General features: G+C 37.6%; 1 protein-coding gene across 4 annotated transcripts in view; it reads left to right on the top strand.

Annotated features, from left to right (window-relative positions):
• The window catches only part of AKAP11 (A-kinase anchoring protein 11), a 45743-nt gene extending 26402 nt beyond the window's left edge, over nucleotides 1-19341 (top strand). For 3 of the 4 annotated variants that reach the window (XM_054207017.1, XM_054207024.1, XM_054207043.1), the window contains 5 exons: nucleotides 961-1116; nucleotides 5726-5809; nucleotides 6590-6636; nucleotides 10439-10599; nucleotides 15524-19341. In XM_054207017.1, the coding sequence (XP_054062992.1) occupies nucleotides 961-1116; nucleotides 5726-5809; nucleotides 6590-6636; nucleotides 10439-10599; nucleotides 15524-15670 (595 nt within the window). In that variant the 3' untranslated portion in view covers nucleotides 15671-19341. The remainder of the gene's footprint in view (nucleotides 1-960; nucleotides 1117-5725; nucleotides 5810-6589; nucleotides 6637-10438; nucleotides 10600-15523) is intronic. The other variant, XM_054207033.1, reaches the window with a different exon arrangement.
• Nucleotides 19342-23191: the final 3850 nt, after the last annotated feature.

Genomic DNA, 23191 nt, shown 5'->3' with positions numbered 1-23191 from the left:
TGGAGAAAAGAACCGTTGCTAGTGCTGGCATAACTGTAACTAAAAATGGGGGAAAACCGCCTTTTTATTGCCCAAATGGGTTCTAGTTCAAACAGTTAAACTATTTATTCGAAGCTACATGTTTGTCTGCAAAAAATCATGCTCGCTGGAGCAAGGTGTTGCCTGTGATGTGGTTAAGGGTAGCTTTTTAACTAGTGGCTCCTTGCTATGGTGGTAGTAGGATGATAATTTTTCTTGAACTTTCTACCATTTAATTTCTATGTAGGTAATCACAGTTTGCATGTTCTCATGTTGTAACCTTTTTTTTAGATCTTTTGAATTGCCTTTTAAAGGCTACCTTCTATTGAGCATACTTGCTTGATTGGTTTTTGGGTAAGATTTTAAATTTGTTTCCTGAGGGAAAAATTCTCTATGGGTCATGTGTTGCTACACTTCCTTGAAGCAGAAAGACAAATCTTTATCTACAGAAAGGCCTTTTTAAAAAAACGGAATCCTAATGTTTTAAACACAAGTGGGTACTTCAGCACTTTGCCTACAATAGCAGACCATGTAGCTGGTTGTCCTGAAAGCAGGGAGGAGAAGCAGCCAAACTGCTATGGTGAACAAGTTCAAAAATGTTAAGTCTTTTGCTTAAAAAGTTTCTGTAAGACAGTCTGTAAGACTAAAATGCCTTCTGTGTTTTATAGCAAATAATCTTCCAAATGAGAGAATTATTTGTGCCACTCCCTCTGTGGAAGAATTCCAAATAGCAATGAAATTTCAAATAGCAATGAAACTTCAAATTCATTTGGGTGGTCCATTTCTTATGTTGAGAATAGGGTACAAATTAATGCCCTCCCTCCCCTTTTTTTTTTTCCCCTTGGACTTCAGTGTCTTTGAAATGGTGTTAAATTGCTGTAAATGAACTAACACAGATCAGCATGAAATGCAGTGATGTTTTTGTCTTAAATTTTTGTTTAGCTCTGTTGGAAGAGAAGGATTTCACTCTGTTGAATCTATTGTTAGCCAGCAGATGAGTCTTAGTATTGGTGATGATAGCACGGGCAGCTGGTCCAATCTAAGTTTTGAAGATGAACATCCTGATGAGAGCAGCAGTTTTCTTCACCTCAGTGACAGGTAATTATAAACACGTTAGTATAGTTAAACAGTTACGTTGATGTCAAATTACTTGGCATCAAGTGGTTTTCTCCTGGGGGCTGGGGGAGAAGAGCTTATTTTTTCTTCACAATGACCCTTTTATTATATAGGGCTCTGATATTATGCTTTTGTGTTCTTACAAAATGTTGTTGCCCGGGAATGTTCATATTATACACTCTGTAAATGCGTGGAGTGTGCATTGATATCAGGAAGTCACATCAAGTAAAACTGTACATATATAATTTAAATATTAGTGAAAGATACAGACCTTTTAAAAACAACCACGATGCATAAAATATGACTGGAAAGTATTGTTTTTTAGTTTTGCTCTGAAATACTAAAACTTAATCATTAAGAATCATCTATTATTGAAGACTTTGCATGAGGAGCTTTAACAGCAATTTTTATCTCTTTTGGGAGTTGAATTTATAAGCTGTTCTAACTGATGTTGGTGGAATATTTATGTACTACTAGCCATGAGCTTACAGGTCTGTAATATTGTAACTTACCTGTTCAGGGTAGTAACATTTTCCATGGAGCTTCTCACAACACTTACCCCGGCTGATTGATAACTAACAAATATTAGAATGGGAATTTTAAAGATATGCAATGTCTCTGCCTGTTGCCAGGGAAAATTATATTGAGAGTTGTGGCCCAAGCTTCTATATAAGGAATATATGAGGAATGAGTAAGGTTAGTTTTTTATGATTGATATACCACTTACGTTAATGCAGAAGGATCAGCATTTCTGTTGAAGAACAGCAGAAACGGGGGAGAAATTTTTTTTTTTCTTTTTAGTTAGTGCTTACAGCAGCACTGAGATTAGAGAAAATATGAGGGATATACTTCCTTATGTAATGTACAGATGGGTTATTTGGTATCAAAGTGAAACTACTTGCTTAAATGTGTACGATATTTTTCATGTTTTGCTGAACTAAGTAATTTAATCAAACCACTACTATGATTTATCACTCATACAACTGAATAATTTTGTAAGAGAATACATTGCCTTAAAGTTATTTTAATGAAATATCATCTGTTGTTGAATGAGTGAAAATGAGTTCAGACTTACATGACGAAATCCAGAGTATAAGGAATAGTATTCAGTATACTGGCAGTTACAAATAGTGAATAAAATATAGGTTAGTTGATGCTAGAAAAAAAACGTTTAAGAATATTGCTGTACCTGAAGTGCTCATGTTGTATTTGTTGTGTGTTTATCATCCCCAAAACAGATTTAAATGAAAAAAAGGTAATTTCTATAACTTGCAAGAAAATCTGTGGCTCATAAGAGGAGTGAACTAAATTAGCATTTTACTCAGAGAAGGGGAGGCATGATTTGGACAGCAAGGTGTTGGCAGAAGAAACTGGCATGCACAAATTGATGAGCTAGTTTTACAAAGCCAGCTGTGGATTGGTAGCAGCACATGTGTTCACTTGTGTTGCTGAGGTTTAGCAGGTGGAAGTGACAGGACCTGGGGTTATTGCCCTAAGTAAAAATATATTTGGGGAGAGACCTTCTGTAACAAAACAAGGTTCAGTAATAACACTGTTTCTAGAACAGTGTTATCGTCTTCTAAAGAACTAAAAAATTGCATGGCACTGATGAAAATTTATTGCTTTCATTTTCTCTTTTTAGTATAAACTGTTTTATTAAACAGGAAAATGCCATTCAGTCATAGAAGGGGCATTCATTATGCAGTTACAACAGTTGAAACTTTGACGTTTTGGGGTTTCTTTTGTTTGGTTGGTTTTGGTTTTTTTCCTTATAGTTAGGGATGGTTATATGTAAACCATGTCAATTTGAAACATTTAAATGTACTGTCAGGTAACATTGCTCCCCTGGCAGCTATTTCTTAATGCAAGTGGCTTCCTTGTGTCTAAGCAGCTGTCAGCAGTCTTGTTGTACTATCTTTGAGGTACTAGATATCGTTATACCAATTTTTTAGTAGTGTTGGTACAATATAATTAAGTGGCATAGTGAACGTTATACAAGTTTTACTTGGTGAGAGAGGACATCTCCCTTCCCCCAGTATTTTCCAAGCTGTTTGCAGTGTTCAGTGGATGCTCATACTTGAGACTCCTTTAGCTGACATTTTGGAAATTATCTTCGTAATGATAAACCCAGAGATTCTATTTACGGTAGTTGAAATTTTTTTGGAACACAGGATCGCAATCTCCAGAAAACAGCACAACAGTACAAGCTGCAGTGGTCCAGTTCAGTTTACCTTGAGTTGCTTTACTTCAGGGGGAAAAAAAACCCCACAACATTTTTTGTAGTGGCTCTGTTGAAATGGTATATGCTGTTTGTGTCTCAGATCAATATAAAAATTATACTTCAGTACTTCACAGAGGATTAAACTATCTGTAAACAAGGCAGCAAGACAACTTGGAAAGAATTATCAAAGCACAGTCATTGCAGTTCCATTTGAATGGAAATAGGAATGAAAGTTCTTTACCAGATTTGGTAAAGTTAATTATGCAGGGGAGTTCTTGTATCTTCTGCTTTGCGTGCCTAATGTTAGTTACTTTAATTGAGAAATAAAATAGTGTTAGGCTTTCTCTATAGTTAATGTATAGGTATAGGCATAGATGTAGGCTTTTCCAGGGCATGAATCGGAGCATCCAGGTTAGGTTATAATTCAGAGCAGAAGTCTCTTGCCTTTGGCTGTATGTACATAACGCAGAATCTCAAAGCAGATGATCTGAGTTATAGTTGTCATATGTTTCCCAAAGTGGAAAGCTTTTCTTTTAATTCTTCTGCTGGCTCATGTTGAAGAACTGCATGAAGCATTACAGAAGCGTTATAATGCCTTTGTCTATTGCCTGTTCTGTGGTTGCAAGACTTTACTTTTAAGACTGTTAGTTTGCCATCTTAAAACAAAATAAAGATCACTATACAAAAAAGTCTTATACATTGCTATGCATTATAATCATATGATTAAATATATGATTATTTCAGACTAAGTTTGACATCTTAAAAATACATTAATCTCTTATCTAATCAGAATAGTAGTATGTGTGAGGTCATTCTGTTAGGTTGCAAATACTTTTTTTCCTTCGATCGGAGAATTGGAGCAGCTTTTACTTCCACTTAACGTTATGCATATATAACTTTAAGTGAAAGAGGCTGTTTGAGTGCAAAGTATTGGTATCGATAGGCTATGTTAAATCTCTTCTATCCACGTAATTCAAACCAAATTTAATACTTCGGATAGTCTCACACAGTAGCTTGAGACATGTTCTTAAGACCAGGTTTGCATTCTCTGTGCAGATCAAGTTGGTTGATTTGGAAGCTGCTGCTCTTTAATTTTCTTTTTTCTTTTTTGCATAACGAGAGAACTGTTTGATTATTCTTTGCACACACACACACATATATATTTGTCTGCTAGGGTGTGTTCATATTACAGGCTTGCTAACCTGCTGTTACTGTTTTGAAATTAGGATCCAAGCTGGCATACTGGAAAGCAAGGGACACTGATAGGTGGTGATGTTACTGGCAGACTCTTGAAATAGATTAATGACCGTCTCTTGAAATGTTTCTTTACACCATTCATGGTTTTAAATTTTAGTATTTACCTTGAGTGGAATGAGTGGAAAAGAAGAGCTTTAACAGTCACGCAAAACTTAAGTGAAGAAGGCATCTTCTTGCAGCAGTTGTTCTCTGGAGTTGCTTCATGGCTCGTCATATAGCATCTATAGTAGACAATCTAGCTTTCTCAAAGAATGCTGGTTATCTTGAAATCCTATTTTGGAAAGCTTCCAGATATACTCTGGGGGAGGTATAAAGTTGAGAAACAGGAGATTTAATCATATGAGTGGCTCAATCTTGTACATAAGCACAGACTTAACAAACTCTGCTAATTATCTTGCCTGAAATGTACCAGTGTAAGGACATGCTCAGTTTTTTCAGTTCTTTGCATTGGCTTGAATGTAGTCATGGAATAAAAGTAGTATGTTTATGAACTGTGAGTGAATTCATCTTTTTAGTATTGTTTTCACTGATCTATAACCCCCTCCCCATTTTTAAAAAATGAGCTTGTAGAACAATATTCAGAATTTTTTTAAAAAGATTTTTTTATTTGCTCTAAGAATTCTGTTTCATGTTTCATCAGATGTTGGCGATCATTGCTGGATTTTTGGAGTGAGTTGGAAGGATTTTATTTGTGCAGTTGTCTTCACAATGTATAATTTTAATAACTCCTAGCTAGTCCTTAGGCAAATATTATAGTTGGAACCATATTCCTGTGAGTAATCATATTGAAATTGTTGAGCTTGTATAAATAACGAGCAATGTGCTTAGACCTGAGGACAGAATTACTGCTAGGACTGATATGGAAAATTAATGAGTAAAAATTAATACTTTCACCTGCGTACTGAAACTTTAGCAGTTTTGCATTATTGTGCACGTAGCCGCTGTGAATAGCACTGACAATCGGGTTTGTACTCGGTTCCAGCAAACCTGTTTAGGAAGTTTCAATGCTCTCGCATTAAATGTCTTGATAAAACAGCTCTAAGGAAAATGAAGGTTCTAGTTTGAGGTATTGTTCTTTTCTAGTTCAGCTGTGTTCTCTTCTTCTCCTGGCAGTAATGGTAACAGCAGTAGCTGGAGCAGTCTTGGTTTAGAAGGGGATATGTATGAGGAGAATTTATCCTTTCCAACATCAGACAGGTTGGTTGAGTTGAGAAATATAAACCAGATGGGTTCCTCATAATTAATGCATGAAATCATCATTTTGGAAAATAAAAATACGTGCTTTTTTTTTTTTTATGCTGGTACTTTATTCGCACTCTTCTCATTTAATCACAATATGATTTCTTCATTAATTAATCCATACGGAATGGTTAAATTTTGCTCTGCTAAACTGACAAATGTGTTCTGCTTGCAAAATGGAAGGTCCTTTTTGTGCATGTTCTTGCTTGCAGTTTTACAAGTCTTTAGATTCACTTTTTCATGCAAACTAGAGCTTGCTTCCTACAGGATTTCTGTTTTTTCCTTTAGCTTGTGGAAACTTGCAAAATTGCTTGGTAATTAGTTTTTCTAGAACGCTTATGACTTACAGCTTTGAATAATCTATAGCTGTTCATACTTGTGACATAAGACGGCTCAGCCTTTTCACATATGAATTAAAACTAATCTGTCTTCCTTAATTAAAATCAACAAGTTTTCTTCTTATTTTACAAAGTCTTCATATTAAAATCTTTCTTTTTAACACCCTTCTCTTGTTTCTCTTTTCTCCCTTCTTTCCCTAAGAGCAAATCTTGTGAAGTTGACAGTAAATCTGTTCCCAACATGAAATGGTGTGAGAAGCAAAGCTTCTTTTCATGATCACTTCGTAATTCTTTTATGATCTTCCTGTCCTTTAACCTTCATTACAGTCTTAGGGTTGACTACATTTATTGTGCATATATTGGATTGTACTAATATTTTTGTTTTATTTTTAAAATACAGTGATGGAACAGAAGATAAAGATGAAGACTCCAAGGATGCTGTAGAAGGTAATGTCAGTTCCAGCATATAGAATTGTGCTTGACCTGTGCGCTCTACATGAATTATTTTTGTTAATTCTTTGCTTCTGTAGTCTGCAAAACAAGCTGACAACCCTGTTATCCTTATACATCATAATGCATGTCAATCAAGTGTCAGAATATATTCTTAGATTAGTACCCTACATACATCTCTTGGTACACCACTGAAATTTACAGCCTTTGGGATGTCTCTGATGCTCGTACATGTACTTAATAATGTAAGGTAGTGAACTCTGATGAGCTTGTTGAAAGCATACATTTGTATGCATAGAATAACTTCTTTGTAAAATAAGGAGCCATGGCAATGCTCTGCATGGCTATGTTTGAGATACTGAAGAAGTTACTCAAATTGGCCATATTAACCTTGGAAGAGGAGTCATGAGAAACAATGAAAAAACTTGGATTCAATGCGTTTGCTGTAATCTCTTTCTTCTTAGTGAAATATAAAATAGGGTCTATCCAAAATTTTGTTACAACTTCATGGTTCTTAGAAGATCTCTGCACTGGTTCCGGTCTGATAGAAGTGCCAAAGGTTGTTAACTCAAATGAGGACAGCCTGAATACACAGTGTGTGAGGCGGATTTAAAGATGAGCTGATGTTAGAGCAAGTGGTAACAGAGCTTTTCTTTGTGTTGGGTATACTCTGAACATGAAATAAGTGTTTCAAGAAACCTCTGCTGCCCACTTACAGAGGATATTCAGTCATGTTACACATCTTCAAATAGTCTTGACGTAAGCAGAAAGATGTGTGGTCATTTCTTTTTTTTTTTCTTTAAGCTCTTGGAAAAATATATGGAAGTGAACCACATCTTTTAAATTTATTTTTTTAAAAATCAGATCTGACTGTAAGGTTATAAGGAAATAAAACTAAACTAAATTATTGAGTATTTTTTCCTTAGGAAATAATTATAATTAAAATATCTTCTGCTCTGTAGGTTTCATCTAGGTTACAAATATACCATTGCTTTCTTTTGGTCTCAGCTTAAAAAAGCATCTCAAATGCTCAAATTGCTCAGTTAAAATAGTGCTTGATTTTATTTCTTTACACAGTTTTGGTGTCTCCGGGAGTCCAACAGACTGCTTTATTGTGTATTAAGGATTTTCTGGTGAAGTTTTTCCAGTTTAATTTCTTCACCATTTCGCTGTTGTTTTGAAAAGAGTCTTTCTGTTACTTTCATTGTAGGACCATTTAAATAGTATTCATAGAATCATAGAATTGTTAGGGTTGGAAGGGACCTTAAAGATCATCTAGTTCCAACCCCCCTGCCGTGGGCAGGGACATCTCCCACTAGCCCGGGTTGCTCAGAGCCCCATCCAGCCTGGCCTTAAAAACTTCCAGGGATGGGGCTTCCACCACCTCTCTGGGCAACCTGGTCCAGTGTCTCACCACCCTCATGGTGAAGAACTTCTTCCTAACGTCCAGTCTGAATCAACTCATCTCTAGTTTTAATCCATTCCCTCTATTCCTGCCATTACCTGACATCCTAAAAAGTCCCTCACCAGCTTTCTTGTAGGCCCCGTTAAGATACTTGTAGGCCACTCTAAGGTCTCCTCGGAGCCTTCTTTTCTCCAGACTGAACAACGCCAACTCTCTCAGTCTGTCCTCATAGGAGAGGTGCTCCAGCCCTCTGATCATCCTCGTGGCCCTTCTCTGGACACGTTCCAGCACGTCTATATCTTTCTTGTAGTAGGAGCTCCAGAACTGGATGCAGTACTCCAGGTGGGGTCTCACGAGAGTGGAGTAGAGGGGGAGAATCACCTCCCTCGACCTGCTGGCCATGCTTCTGGTGCAGCCCAGGATACGATTGGCTTTCTGGGCTGCTAGTGCACACTGACGGCTCATGTTGAGCTTCTCGTCCACCAGCACCCCCAAGTCCTTTTCTTCAGGGCTGCGCTCAAGGCAGTCACTGCCCAGCCTATATCTGTGCTTGGGATTGCCCCGACCCAGATGGAGGACTCTGCACTTGGTCTTGTTGAGTTTCATGAGGTTGGCATGGGCCCACTTCTCCAGCCTGTCAAGGTCCCTCTGGATGGCATCCCTTCCCTCCAGCGTGTCAGCTGCCCCACACAGCTTGGTGTCATCGGCAAACTTGCTGAGGGTGCACTCTGTGCCACTGTCCATGTCGCTGACGAAGATGTTAAACAAGACCGGTCCCAGTACTGATCCTTGAGGGACTCCACTCGTCACTGGCCTCCACTTGGACATGGACCCATTGACAGCCACTCTTTGGTTGCGGCCATCAAGCCAGTTCTTTATCCACTGAATTGTCCATCCATCAAACCCATATTTTATCAGCTTGGAGACCAGGATGTCATGCGGGACAGTGTCAAAGGCTTTGCTCAGGTCCAGGTAAATGACGTCAGTTGCTCTCCCCTTGTATATTGATGTTGTGACCTTCTCATAGAAGGCCACCAGGTTTGTCAGGCACGATTTGTCCTTGGTGAAGCCGTGTTGATTGTACCCAATGACCTCTTCATTATTCTTCTGCCTCAGCAGTGCCTCCAGGAGGATCTGCTCTATAATCTTACCAGGCATGGAGGTGAGACTGACTGAGTATTCCAAGTAGAAAACCTTTGTACCTGCTCATATACATTTGGAAGTTCTGTTCATGCCATACCTAGGAATTTTTCTAAGCTGACTGCACCTGGTTCACCAAAGAATTTGAAACACAGCCTTGTTATTACCAAATGTACATCTGTTTTATAAAACTGAACAATATATAGAAATCTCCCAGTGATACATTACCACAGTGCTTTCTATCCACTAAGTGTCATATTTTTTTTTATAATTGGGACTTTCTCCTATAAAGATACTCGATTTTGGGGCTCCTTGACAAGTATTCTGTTGTCCACCAATAGCACATTTATGTTGACAGTTCCACTAGTTAATTTTCTCTGTCTTTTTCGTCCTGGGGGATCTATTTCATCTTCCTTAACTTCTTCAGTGAGGAATGAATACCTTATGTACCTCAATTTTTATAAGCTTGATTGGAAGAGTAGTGAGGCTGAGGTAAACTGCACATGAACATATGTTTTTATTGCAAATATATTCTATGTTTCTAGGGAGTTAAGTCCAGTAGTCTGGAAGCAGAGACTTCAAGAACAACTCGGAGAGGACTACACACATGCTTAGTGGGTTCTGAGAGTGGATTACTGTGACAGCTGGATACAGAAATTCAGAGTGGGAACAGAAGATGACAATGCTGTAGTTTCTATGTGTTTCTAATGCAACTGCTTTTTTCAATACTAATGTTAATTTTTGGAACCCATGCTGTAAAGCAAGTTTTGAAAAATTGGATAGACCTCAGTAAAAACAGCACTATATTTTGGAAAAAATTGGAGGCGATCTGATCAGTCTGCCTGTACAGGAAAGAATTCTGAAATACACACTTTTTAAAAATTTAGTAGATGAAGGCATGGTGAAAAATAGCAGTTTGGAAACAGAAATGACTGATGGATAATGTGAGAGCCATTGCTGTTCAAAAAGTTTATGAAAGCCTGTGTTAAATTCCTTGTTGTTTGGAATGTATGTTATAGCTTAGATGTCTCTTAGTATTCAGCTATATTCGCGTACAATTGTAAATGGGATATACAGTGCTTCCTTATGTGAAAGTACAGAAGCACTTCAGACCAGCATGATTTTTTCCTTTTATATTATCTGTGTGTATTAAATTGAGGTTTTTAAGAAAATATAGTCTAAACAGTGAACTACAGAGACTTTTTGGAAACAATTTGAAGCTATGTATTTGATGATTTGTATTTTTAATGGTAGGTTCGGAGCAAATACGGAAGACTTTAGCAATAGTGAATATCGATCTGGAACCAAATCTAGTGGACCCCCAACTCAGAGCAGCGCTCCAGTGGCTGGCAGCTTCTGAAACAGAGGTGTCTGATCTTCACTTTCATGACACTGCTACAAGGGAATTTGTCTTGGTACGTACTTGGGTTTGATGGGTGGTGAGGAAGGGAAAGGATTTGCTTTATTTCCATTTGCTGTGATGCACCAGCTGCTACTGCCTCATTTGCCACTCCATAATACTGAGGTATTTGCTGTTGAGGAAAATCATTATTTAAATCCTGAGAGGTCAAAGTGGAACAGCCTGTTTAGCCTGTGTATGTACAATAAAGAAAACAGTATTAATCAAAGCTGAGTTAACTTGTTACACTAGTTGTTCTCCTTGTTTTACTCCAAAGAGGACACAATTACAGCATTTTTATTTAGTGAAAAATGTATTTTTTCGAGCATTTTTACTTAGTATTTAATTATCTATAAACTGAATCTTCCTGAGAACTTCTCATACAATTTAATTTCTAACAATATTTTGATGTTCTGCCTCATTTTTTTTTTTTGCTATCGAATGCACATTTTCTTATCACAAAAAAGTTTAGGTTCTAATTAAATATTAAATATGTTTTTATTCTGTAAGTAACTGCAACTAAAACTATTAAGAAAGAAGGCTCAGTAAGATTGTTTCATTTTTACGTGCCTTTGTTTTGGTTTTATAGATTGAATTTAATATGTGACCAAATAGAAAGCGGAAGTTTAAAAAGTTAGGCTTTAGCAATTGGCATCTCTTAGGGAACGGTCAAAATTTTGGTATATGCACTGACCTGAGTTTTTCCATCACAAACATATAAGTGAAAATTCTTATTCCTATAAAATCATAAAAATTATTCCTTTGTGGCTACGCACCAAACTGCATGTGGTGATTTGGCATTTATTACGTTTGACCTATTCTCTTTTTAATCTTCTTCCAAGGAATTATTTTTACATTACCTGGCTATTGAAAGGCTAAACTAACAGATATGTAGGCATTGTCTCTAATGATGAGGTTGATATGAATGATAAATTATCAAAGATTTTTATGTTGTGACTTGGTAACGTGAAAAAGTGTTAACATGACACCATTAGTATGTTTTTAATAATTAACATCTTGTCAAAAACAACTTAATGTGCATATCAGTATATTAAGGAAGGAAAAGCTTGCTCCCAGTTCCCAAATCTAGCAATGAGTCTTCAACTTGGTGCTTTCCAAAGTTAAAATCATCATTTCAGGAGAAAAGGGGGGTGGCCAGGAAGTAGAGGACAGTATGACTAAATAGTCTCCCAAACTTAGATGAATGTGGGCACCTATGGTGCTTAGTTACTCTAGACTTCTTCAGTATGAGGGTGGTGAGGCACTGGAACAGGTTGCCCAGAAAAGCTGTGGATGCCCCATCCCTGGAAGTGTTCGAGGCCAGGCTGGATGGGGCTTTGAGCAGCCTGGTCTAGCGGGAGGTGTCCCTGCCCATGGCAGGGGGGTTGGAACGAGACTGTCTTTAAGGTCCCTTCCAACCCAAATCATTCTATGATTCTGTTGTACATTAGTTCTGACACTTAGAGTGGACTTCAAGCTTTCATAAACTAGAAGGCAGTTTGAGAGTATTTTTCTCTATTTCTGTTTTTATTTTAAACTGGTGGGTTTAATGCTTATATTCATATATTCCTCTCCCGTTATGGATCGTAAGTGTCCTAATATGAAGAAGAAAGTACTTCACTTCTTCTGTTCTCACATGCCTGCCTCAGCATTCTCTGAAGTTCTTTTGATGTGAATGAGTTGGGTTTAGTGACTACAATCATTCTGACCTCGGGAGCCATTTTTGCCATCTTTTGAAGATCAATCCATCTATTTCATGCTGCTTGTATGTGAATTGCAGTGTTGCAAATACTCAGGCAGGCTACTGGTAGGACCCACAAGTGTTGTTAGTATTCTCCTTTGTGTGTGTGTGACACACCTGCATCTTACACTGCAACATAATCATGTAAGTCAAAAATAGATGTCAGGTGCCATTATTTTTTTTTTTTTTTCCTTTCAATTTTTTCTCAAGTTTCTCATTCTTCTGCCAGGTCTGACTTAGCAGATTTCAAAGTTGTGGTGCTACTCTTTGAGCCAACACACAGAATAACGTAGGAAAGATATTATTAGCTGGCTGTGTACCTGAACACGACTCTAGCTACCCTAATAAGAGAATATACTGAGAAGAGCCCTTCTGGCAAATAGCAATGTCTGTTATGTATGCACTCCTAAGAAACTGTAAGGTTTTTCTAATTGACACTTGAGTCATAAATTGACATTGAGTTGACACCAAAAGATAAAACATAAAACCTTCAGGCATGCAGTAGTCATGAAAAAGTTAAGATAGTTAATTGATTCACTTAATTGTATAGATTAATTTTTAGTTCTCTAAATGCAGTTATGTTAAAATGAATTGAAATCCTGCTTTCCCCCCGCCGGAGGCAGGGAAGGATTACCTTTTTTTTTTTTAAATTCCATCCCATTTCCTAATTGGAATGATCTCTGACCCAAACTGAGGTTCTGAAATTATAAATAGTCATTCTTAGTTCTGTCCCTAGTAAAGCTAGACAAGCACCTCCAGAGGGCACTGCAGCCCAGCAGAAAACTAAACTGACCTCCACATACTGCTCACTCGCCAGCTCTGGGGTTTTGGTCATCTCGTAGGTACTTTGGTAAGTTACCTCAGTTACGTGGGCTTTAGATTACATTAAACAGTAATTTTCTCTATAAGCAGTTAGTGGGTTCTGGAAGGGAGGAAAGGCTTGTGTTAGCTGATCACAGCAGGGTAATGAGCCACTGATGTGATGTGGCTGTATAAAAGACAAAAATACTCCTAGCATGTATCAAGCAAGGTATTACTTGCTGCAGCTGGGTATGAACTCTTACTTAAGGACACATGTTATGCTTAGCAAGGCAGAAAGAAGTTAAATACATATGTAGGAAAGAAAATACATGTTAGGAGCTAGAACAAGAAACCAGTTAATTAGAATTGATAGTTCTTGACTTCTTTGAGAATCACAGAATCATAGAACTGTTAGGGTTGGAAGGGACCTTAAAGATCATCTAGTTCCAACCCCCCTGCCATGGGCAGGGACATCTCCCACTAGCCTGGGTTGCTCAGAGCCCCATCCAGCCTGGCCTTAAAAACTTCCAGGGATGGGGCTTCCACCACCTCTCTGGGCAACCTGTTCCAGTGTCTCACCACCCTCATGGTGAAGAGCTTCTTCCTAACGTCCAGTCTGAATCGACCCATCTCTAGTTTTAATCCATTCCCTCTAGTCCTACCATTACTCGACATCCTAAAAAGCCCTAAAAAGGAGCTCCAGAACTGGACGCAGTACTCCAGGTGGGGTCTCACGAAGCCTGATGGCATGGTTTTACAGGTGCCTGGATTAAAAAAAACATATATATGCAATTTTTAATCAGCCCTTATCTAGCGCTGTTAGGATTTCCGGTGTCTATTTTGAATAAACTCCAATATTTCATTTGTCTGACAGTAAGAAACGGATCAGTCTGCTAAAGGAATAGTGGGATTGAAGTTTGAATGCTAAATTAAAATAGAAAGATTAGTGAAGGCCAGGTGTTGGCTCTGTCGTCTTATAATGGTGGTATCTTTTTCTTTGGACAAAGGTTTTATACTGTATTTGCTGAAGTAGGTCTTTGAACATTAGCAAAACTTCCCTCTGGTATAAGAAAAATGACTATTTTATAAACCAACAAACAGTATTTACAAAATTGCCTGCCGTAGACTGTAAAACTCTTGCTTCCTGTCCTCTGTTTTAAAATTCACAGAAATAACTACAGATTTCAGTTCTTTTTATGTAGAAAAGCCATATTTTTTTTCACTGAAAAAAGTTTCAGTGTTCAGGATGTATTGTATTTGAAATTAGAGACGATCTTTTTTGCTCGTTCAAGTTAACTGCTTGCTCAAGAAATTAATTGTTTTATATATGCTTTTATGCCCACATTCTTTGTCAGTTCCATCATCTAGGTAAAGAAGCAGAGAGAGATTGTCTTCCTTTTCATTTTTTAATAGAATTTCGTATTGCAATCTGACAGGTCTCGTAGAAGAAACATTATGAATTTTAAATTTTGTATCTGTGGCAGATATTTCACTGCATACTATTTATGACTTTTTTGTTTTTGAACTTAACACATAGAATGTCATGGTAGGGACTGTGAAAGGCAATAAAATTCTACAGTTCCAACGAATAAGTAGGGTGTCTAAATTGCATTTATTAAATGCAGCACTGACAGTTGTCCAGAAAGTTACAGGGAATAAAGTTTGTTGGGATGAGTTTTGCTTGGGGTTGTTTGTTTGTTTGGTTGGTTTTTTAATAAAAGATTTTTTTATTTTTTTTTTACTTCTGGGCGAACTGGTAAATTCATCCTTGTCTTAGGGTGGGCTTTTTTCCATATGTAGCTGAGCTTGACATATAAGCAAAGGAAGATTTTATTTGCTTGGATCCTGAGTGGAAAATAAATGTTTTCAGCTACACTGATCTCTGCTCCCAAGTGGTAGCTTAACTTAACCCTCACCTTTTCCTCTTCCCCAAGTTGTTATAATTTCCCAACTCTGAAGACACTGTTTTCATTGAGGGTAGCATCCGTGCCACCCAAACCACACTATAAGTTGTGAAAGGAAAATCCACATCCTTTTATTAAGACTGAGTTTTGTCTTTTTATATGTGCATTATTGGCATGGGAGGGGTGGCAAATGTCTTAATCTTGCGTTCAGAATTTCCTGTTTTTTGCAGTCTTGATGAACCACAGCCCTCATACCTGTGGCACCACGTCATTTGAAAATGTCGCTCCCACCAGAAGAAAATTTTGTGAAAACTGCCCTGAAGAGAAGTGCCTGATTCTTGCGGAAGTTTTTGTTTTTATAGATGTGGGAATAACGATTAACTCATTACAACTGATCTCTTATGAGCTAATGTTTCAAGAATAACTTATGTAACTGTTAATCAGGATGTGCTGGTCAAAATGTTTTGTTTTGTGTTCTCCTGTCTCCCCTTTAGCTTTCCAGAAGACTGCGAGAAAGAAATTGGAAAGTTGGAGATCTCTTGCAAGCAGTGCTGAAATATTGTGAAATGGTGGAGAAGGTGTCTGATGGAGAGCAAGCTCTAAATAAGTCTTTGGTTGGTTGGCTTCTGGAAAACATCTGAAAAATCCAAAGATGCAACACTCTTCACTTCATTCCTCTTTTGAAAGGAGATAGAAAGAACACGGATATGTAAAGTAAAATTCAACTAATAAATGTTCAAGTAATTATCAGCATTTAAGAGACTTTGAGGTGAACGTCAAAATAGCTGTGCTGTGCTTTGTGATACTGTGCACATGGTATGTTTATTCAGTCCGTAATTGGTATTGTCCACCCACGCATAACATGTATTTACTGCTGTGTTCAGACCATTGAAATATTTATGAAAAAATCCCTTGTCTGTGATAGTAGTTCAGAGGAGACAGTCTCGGACATGATATTCAGGATCCCCACTGTGCCAGGATAGCTCTTTTTCCCACTTGTATATGTGCTATATTCGCTGTGGGAGTAAGAGCGCTGACGTTCTGCAAAAATCGGTTCTGCAATACCTTGCTTCAGACAATGAAAAAAAAAAAATTACCGAAGTTGGCCAGGTGTTATGTGCCCAAGGGCACTGTTGCCAGAAAATGGTGGCAGTCTTAATGCAGTCTGGCTTCACAGCCACCTTTATCAAGTTTAACTTTATGTGATGATGTGAGAGTCTGCTCCGAAATTGTTGAGGTGCAAATACATGTTCCCTTTTGTTGACTACTATAGAGCTGGTAGAAGGGCAGAGTGGGTAGCTGAGCATAATTTCACACATACTTCTTCATCCAGGTTTCCTGAAGCTTGCCAATCAAGTTGAAATTGCTAAGTTTCTTACTGAAGCTTTTTTGTATGCAAATACTTCTATGACATTAATTCTGTGTCGAAGAATTTGTATGTTAGTCTCTCAGTAAATGTGTTAAAAGTAGCAGATTGAAAGTTGTTCCTCTGAGGATTTTGGCCATCTTCTTGATTAATTCTTCATTTTTTAGTCTCTATATATGAACTTTCTTTTCAGTAATAAAGAGAATTTTGTTACTCAGTGAGCACTTAAGCTTTTAACAAAGAAAGCTAATTAAAACATAAAGGGGAAATTTCTTGCAAATTGATTTTTCATTTTTCTTAACTACCTTCACTGAATTTTTTTTTTTTTTAAAGGCACTTTTAATCAGGTCGTCTTAACAGCCTGGTCAAGTTTCTCACCAATGCTGCTGACTTGCCTCTGAAGGGAAATCTGGACCTTTACGTATCTTGTGGTTTGAAAGTGCTTTTTGGATTTTGATTTGGTTTTGGGTTTTTTTTTATACATCCTTTGAAAGAAAAAGCCATGTGCTGGTAATTACAAGGTTGGCACCTCAAAACTCATATCACTTGCAGGAGCATCATGGAGTCATCTTCTGGATGAACAAAAGAATCTTAATAGGTTTTTTTTCAAAGAAAAATGCACTGTTGATATGGTGCACAAGTTTCTGATCCCGAACAAGGAGAGATAAAGTCTCTAAACTTATTAATGAATTTTACTGGAATGTGTGCCATTCTGATTTCCCCTACCCCCTAAATTACTGTGAGGTGTCACACTGGTAAACTCAAGAGCACGCTCCTGGTAACGTCTTTGTGTTTCAGGAAGGCATTCCACTGCTCCTTTTACAGAGACCTGGATATAGTCCTCATTTGTCACCTGGATTTCTGCCTTGGATCTCACAAAGCTCACCTTTCTCACTGAGTTAAAGATTTTTTTAACATGTTTGTACATGCACATAGGTGTGTTTACACATGTGGATACACAAATAGATATGTATATGCATCTCGGTGTATATGAGATCTCACCAATATGAACTTACAACGTAAAGTTTTACCAATAACTTAAAATTCTGTTATGCTCATAGTTTATTGCCTCACTTCATGTATCATTGATTGATCTATGTATGCCATGTGACAAAAAGACCAGCAGCCATTACAAGGTCTTTTGTCTTGTTATAGGTAATATAAGGCCAAGCGTCAGGAATTGTTTTTTCTCTAGAACCCAAAGCGAGGGGGGAAAGTTAGCTTAATTCCTGTATTTGGAAGATGGGGCTAGTAACAAATATTTTTGAAGAGTTGCACAAAAGTCATCAGGATTTTTTTTTTTTCTGCCCCAGCCCCCGTACTTCTTTGTTCCTTTTTTTTTTTTTTTTTTTTTTTTTAAGGTTGACTTTCGAAGTTATTTCAGAAAAAAATTTGAAACCATTCTTTGGCTGTAACATCTCCCCTTTAACACAACAATAATGTACAAATTTGCCTATAAAATTGAAATGTGAAGAAAATAAAATACTAAAAACAGTGCCCTCAGGACGAAATTTTGCTCTGGGTTTTGCACCCTTGCATTCTCACCAAGTGGAATTTCAGGACGCAAGGATACAGTAGTACTAGTACAGTGTTTCTGTACCTGTCCAAAACCAAATTGATAAAGATATTGAAGGCATTATAAATGTATAAAGCTATATATTTGGAAAAAAAACAACAAACAAAAAAACCCCAACCAAACAACACAACGGAACAGCCAATTTTTAACTGATTTATTCAGTATATTGGATGTGAAGTGGTTTTTCTTTTCTGGACCTTTTCTGGAGAAAGGCAAAAGATTGTGAGATTCCCAAAGCTTACAACTGTTCAAAAAGCGAAGTAGACAATAGTTGCACTAAAAATGATTTTTATGAATGGAATCTTGTTTCCAGACTCGATCAAATACATTATGTAACTATTGATTGTTGGTATATTAAGGAAGAAATTGATTTATTAGCTTTTGGGGAAGGTAGTATAGTTTCCAAACTTACATGAAAAAAATGTTATGAAATACTTAATTTTTACTTAGAAAACTGTTTTGATTTTTTTGTCTACACAAATTGTTTTAAATTTGTTTTGGACTTCTATCCTTGGGTATCAAAATTGGGAAAGCATTAAACTAGCCTGGCAAAATTACTATAATTTAACAATTTTAATAATCTTTGGGAAGCCTTACTCTCACTATATTTAACTGATGCTGTCTGCCATATTAGCGAGAAAGCTGTTCTTTGCTAATGCGAGTCTTAAGTTGTGCTATTACTGAGTATATTTAAAACTCCTGACCACAAATACAGAAATGTGTAAATGAAAACTGTAAAAACATGAAGGACCATGTTTTGGTCCATGTAAACCAGACAACTCTGCTTTATAAACAAACATAGTAAGGTAGAGTGTGTTTCATCTTGCATTTTTTCTGTATGGGAAACCTGACTTGGTAATTTAATTTTTAAGTTGAGGAAAATATATACAATGGTGATACTGTTCCAGAAGACACCCTGACTCAAACACTTCATAAATACATTTGATGTTCTGAAAAATGGAAGCGTTTGGATGTTTCCTAAGGTTCTGTAGAAAAAGCACTTTGAAAATAGTCCCTCTATAAATTAACAATTAAAAGTGGCCATGTTTAAAACAAGTTTAAACATTCAGAACGGGATGCATAAATAATACAGAAGTATGCATAAAGCCTTAAAATAAAAACCAAACAAAAGTCAAAGTCATGTGCTAAAATTAAAGAGGATTTGCTGTCTCAAAATGAGGATGTGAAAAAGTCGCTAAGATGATGCACTTGAATGCAATTTGTGTAGTATCTTTGTTCTTGACTTTTAAAAGATTGTGTAAGCTTTTTGAAAAAAAAAACAAAAACCAAACAAATAAAAACCAAAAAACCAAGCAAACCACATTCCGAGACTAATTAGGTCTCTCAAAAACGGTTTCAGATTTTAAACATTACATTTACTAGCGTAACTTCGGGACCTTTTCTATAGTCACATATTGTTGGAGATGGGAACACAGTAAGTGGTAAACACTGTCACCAGCGCAAAACCCCCTAGTTTTACGCAGTTGATTTGCAAAGCAAAATACGAGATTCAGGAATGATTTTAGTGTAAGAATTTTGGCTTTTCAGCAAGAGCCACTACTGTCGAGCATTTACTGTACTTGAGCTCTGAAAAGGCAAGTACAGAGCCCAGCCACTGTAGTCACTTTATTTTGTACCATCTTTGTACATTCCTGTTGTATAGCTGGAGTTGTAGTTTTAGAGGGCCTTTGTTCTGTTGTAATGTCTGAATAGTATTTAATACTGAAATTTATTATAATTTGCTGGAACTGCTGCTTATTTGTGCAGTGTTACAGTAATTCACAGCCCAGTTAGTGATGCAATTGTGTACCAAAAGCAGTTTGAATAACCATAAATGTTTATGTAACTGTACTCAATGAATATGAAGGTCTTGTACTGTATAATGGTGACGAGTTTTGCCATTTTAGTAATTTAACTATATTCAGTTTTCAGATTATGAACTCCAGGTTGCACTAAATTTGTCCTTGTTTTAGCAGTGGCTTAAAATAAAACACATTTCACTGGCTTTGAGAGAGCTTCATTTCTTGTAAATTCATGGAATATTCTTTTTCTTTTCAGCTAACGCAGCTTAAGATGGGTCTTGGTCAGTGGTTGTGTGAAGGCGCTTGAAGAATGGTACAGTAAATAGTGCATCAGTAGATGGCATACTTCCTACAGAATTAAACTGGTGTCCAGGAAGAATGCAAGAACACTGTTTTACTGTCTTTGGGTAGAAAGGTAAACTCGTAGTTCTGTTTACATGAAGTAAAGCATTGCATGGATTCTGTGAGGAGAGACCGGGCGAGAAATTCACTCTTAATATCTCAACACAAGTAATATGTAATAACCAATCTACCTTAATCTCATCTTGCCTGAGAGCTGGGTTAGGGAGGTTGGCTTGATATTTCCATGTGGACTGTTGTTATCTTTGGCACATTGTACAGTATTTGGGGAATCGGTGTAAAAGCCAGCTTTAGAGTCTTCTGGATAAATGCAAGGATACACTGCTTATGAAAACATTGTATGAAACATGAAGTTTTAGGCTTATTCGGAATCCTCAAGTGTTTTGGTATCTTGTGAAATCTACCAAACAGCATATTGTCAAGTACCCCAAAATAGTAATGCTGGGCAGAGATGTTATGCCCAGATAAGGTTTCTAAGACTTAAAAGTGCTGCTCTTGTAAATAGCTGTCTTAATGTTTTTTGATATAGAAATCATAGAACCATAGCGTTGGAAGGGACCTCTGGAGATCATCTAGTCCAACCTCCTGCCAGAGCAGGGTCACCTAGAGCAGGTTGCACAGGAATGCTTCCAGGCGGGTTTGGAATGTCTCCAGAAACGGAGACTCCACCACCTCTCTGGGCAGCCTGTGCCAGTGCTCTGCCACCCTCCAAGTCAAGAAGTTCCTCCTCATGTTTAGGTGGAACTTCCTATGCTCAAGTTTGTGCCCGTTACCTCTTGTCCTGTCACTGGGCACCTCTGAAAAGAGCCTGGCCCCATCCTCCTGACACCCACCCTTTAAGTATTTATAAGCGTTGATAAGATCCCCCCTCAGTCATCTTTTTTTCTAGACTGAAGAGACCCAAATCCCTCAGTCTTTCTTCATAAGAGAGGTGTTCCAATCCCCTAATCATCTTTGTAGCACTTATATTATATATTGTGAGTCTAATAATCTCAGCAGGGTTTCATTTCAAGAATTAGGAAACTTTTGCTGAAGTTACTTTTAAACCAGTAAGCATCACAGCTCTCCTTGATTCTTTATTTTTGCAATGGTTGTTTAAAGGAGGCTTCTATAGTATTTATGAGATTATTTACAAAAGGAGCATTCTTTTGTTTCATTACCATATTTATTTAAAGATTTTTTTGTTTTGTTTGGGTAATGTCTCATGTTCAGTCATGTAGAAAATATATATTAACTGAAGCAAGTAAACATTTAACTTAAAATATTATACAGCCAAAAAAAAAGACGGGTGGTGAGTTTGTGAACAAAAAAACCCGATTTTTGCAAAGGGAAAGAAGAGGATATTCATGTGGAAGATTAGTCTAAGCTTTTTTTCTTCCTGCCTGGGCTTTATTTTTCTTTCTTTTAGCAGTCTGGTTCTGGCTGGCTTTATTCAACCACAGAACAGTATCCATGCACTTAGTTTAACCTCGGTGTGTTAAATTGAGAGTTAAGTCTCCAGTTATTCCATAGTCTTCGCCCAGCATGTGTGCTACTCCATCTCCCGCTGCTGTTGCTCGGACCTTCCTCTCGCTCCGTAGCCTGAGCTTCTGGTGTGACTGAATTCCATGCTGGTTACTGCTCCGAGCCTCTGGTTGGAAGGTGGCTACGGAAAGTGAGTCATGCCAAGGCTGAAGAACTGTACCCAGAGTACTAACCTTACTGGTTATTGAGCACCATATTAATCAAATGCTGTCTCTTCCCCTACTGTTAAGGCAAACCACAAAGCGTGTGACTACTTGGGGCAAGGGAACTAACCATGACAAGCATGAGACCATGTCTGTGGTCGAGGTACTGGCTATCTAGTCCCTAACCACACAACACCTTTGCACAGGAATTGCAAGGACTGAAACTGGGGCCTCTACATTGTCAAAATACGTAGCCTGCATTCATTCCTACAAAAGTTGCTGCTGTTTCTAGGACTGTGAAGGAGTTTGGTGTATGCGTGTGGGGTTTCGGTTTGGTTGGTTTTTTTGTTTTTAATTAAGAATGGGCAAAAGAGAACGCTTGTACAAATCACTTGACTTAGTTTCCTGAAGTTCCAGTGCTTTGTCCAGGAATCAGATGAATATCGAGAAAAGAAATGGTGTGATAATGTGGTGGTTTTTTTCTGCCATCTGTCTCTGTAGCCCACTTATTGCCGATCTCTTATTTTGTACGGTCTCCACCTCATATAATTTCCGAGTCTCCTCCTACACTTTCGTTGTGGCTGTTGCCGGTGTCTACTTATTTTTTTGGAATCTTGTCCAGTCTTGTAGTATGGCTGTCATCTGCTTCTTTCTTGACCCTACTCTGTTGTCCTGATGTGACTTCTGGCCTTCTCATTCTTGGCCGGTGGAAGTGGTTAAAAACCAGCAAGGGGAGTCTTCTTAGCTGAGAGGCTATGGAATAAGGCTTGCCTACCAGAAATCGTCAAGCAGTGAAGAAGAGCTAAACTTGCTTTTGGCTGAGATTTTCACTTCTGTAGGAAAGTAATCTGTGGTTGCTTTGGTTTGGAACCCAACTTACTGCTTGCAAAACCCTTAGGTTTTATGCTGATCTGAAAGTAACTTTTAAGCTGATACTGAAATATAATGTAAGTCTAAAATACTGCATTATTCATGTGGATGTGTATTCATATGTGCTCCATAACAGCAGCTTCCAGACACAGACAGGGCAAAACTAATTCTTTTTGATGGCAAAATCCTAGTGTCTCCCTTACTTACATCAGGTCTCTGTTTAGGTAGATAGTAACCTTTAATAACAAATAGTGTCTCTCTTTCTGAGAAGAACGTGTTTTCATAATTATTGCCCTGGAATACGGTGCTCTGAGCAGATGTTGCAGCTGGATTGATTAACCACACAAAATCAGTCATACTATTCATGCTGCTACAAAAACGCTAACGCGGTATGGACAGAAATACAACAAAGAACCATCTCCTCATGCTGGAAGTCGTGAATTTAGAGGAGTTGCATAATGTTTCTTTAGGAAACTGGAATATGACTCTGGAAAGCAAACTGTGAAAGAAGTTCATCAGAA

This window comes from Rissa tridactyla, chromosome 1, assembly GCF_028500815.1.
Source record: "Rissa tridactyla isolate bRisTri1 chromosome 1, bRisTri1.patW.cur.20221130, whole genome shotgun sequence".
Taxonomy (NCBI): domain Eukaryota; kingdom Metazoa; phylum Chordata; class Aves; order Charadriiformes; family Laridae; genus Rissa; species Rissa tridactyla.
The sequence above is the reverse complement of the archived record's forward strand: the minus strand, read 5'-3'. Positions and strand labels throughout refer to the sequence as shown.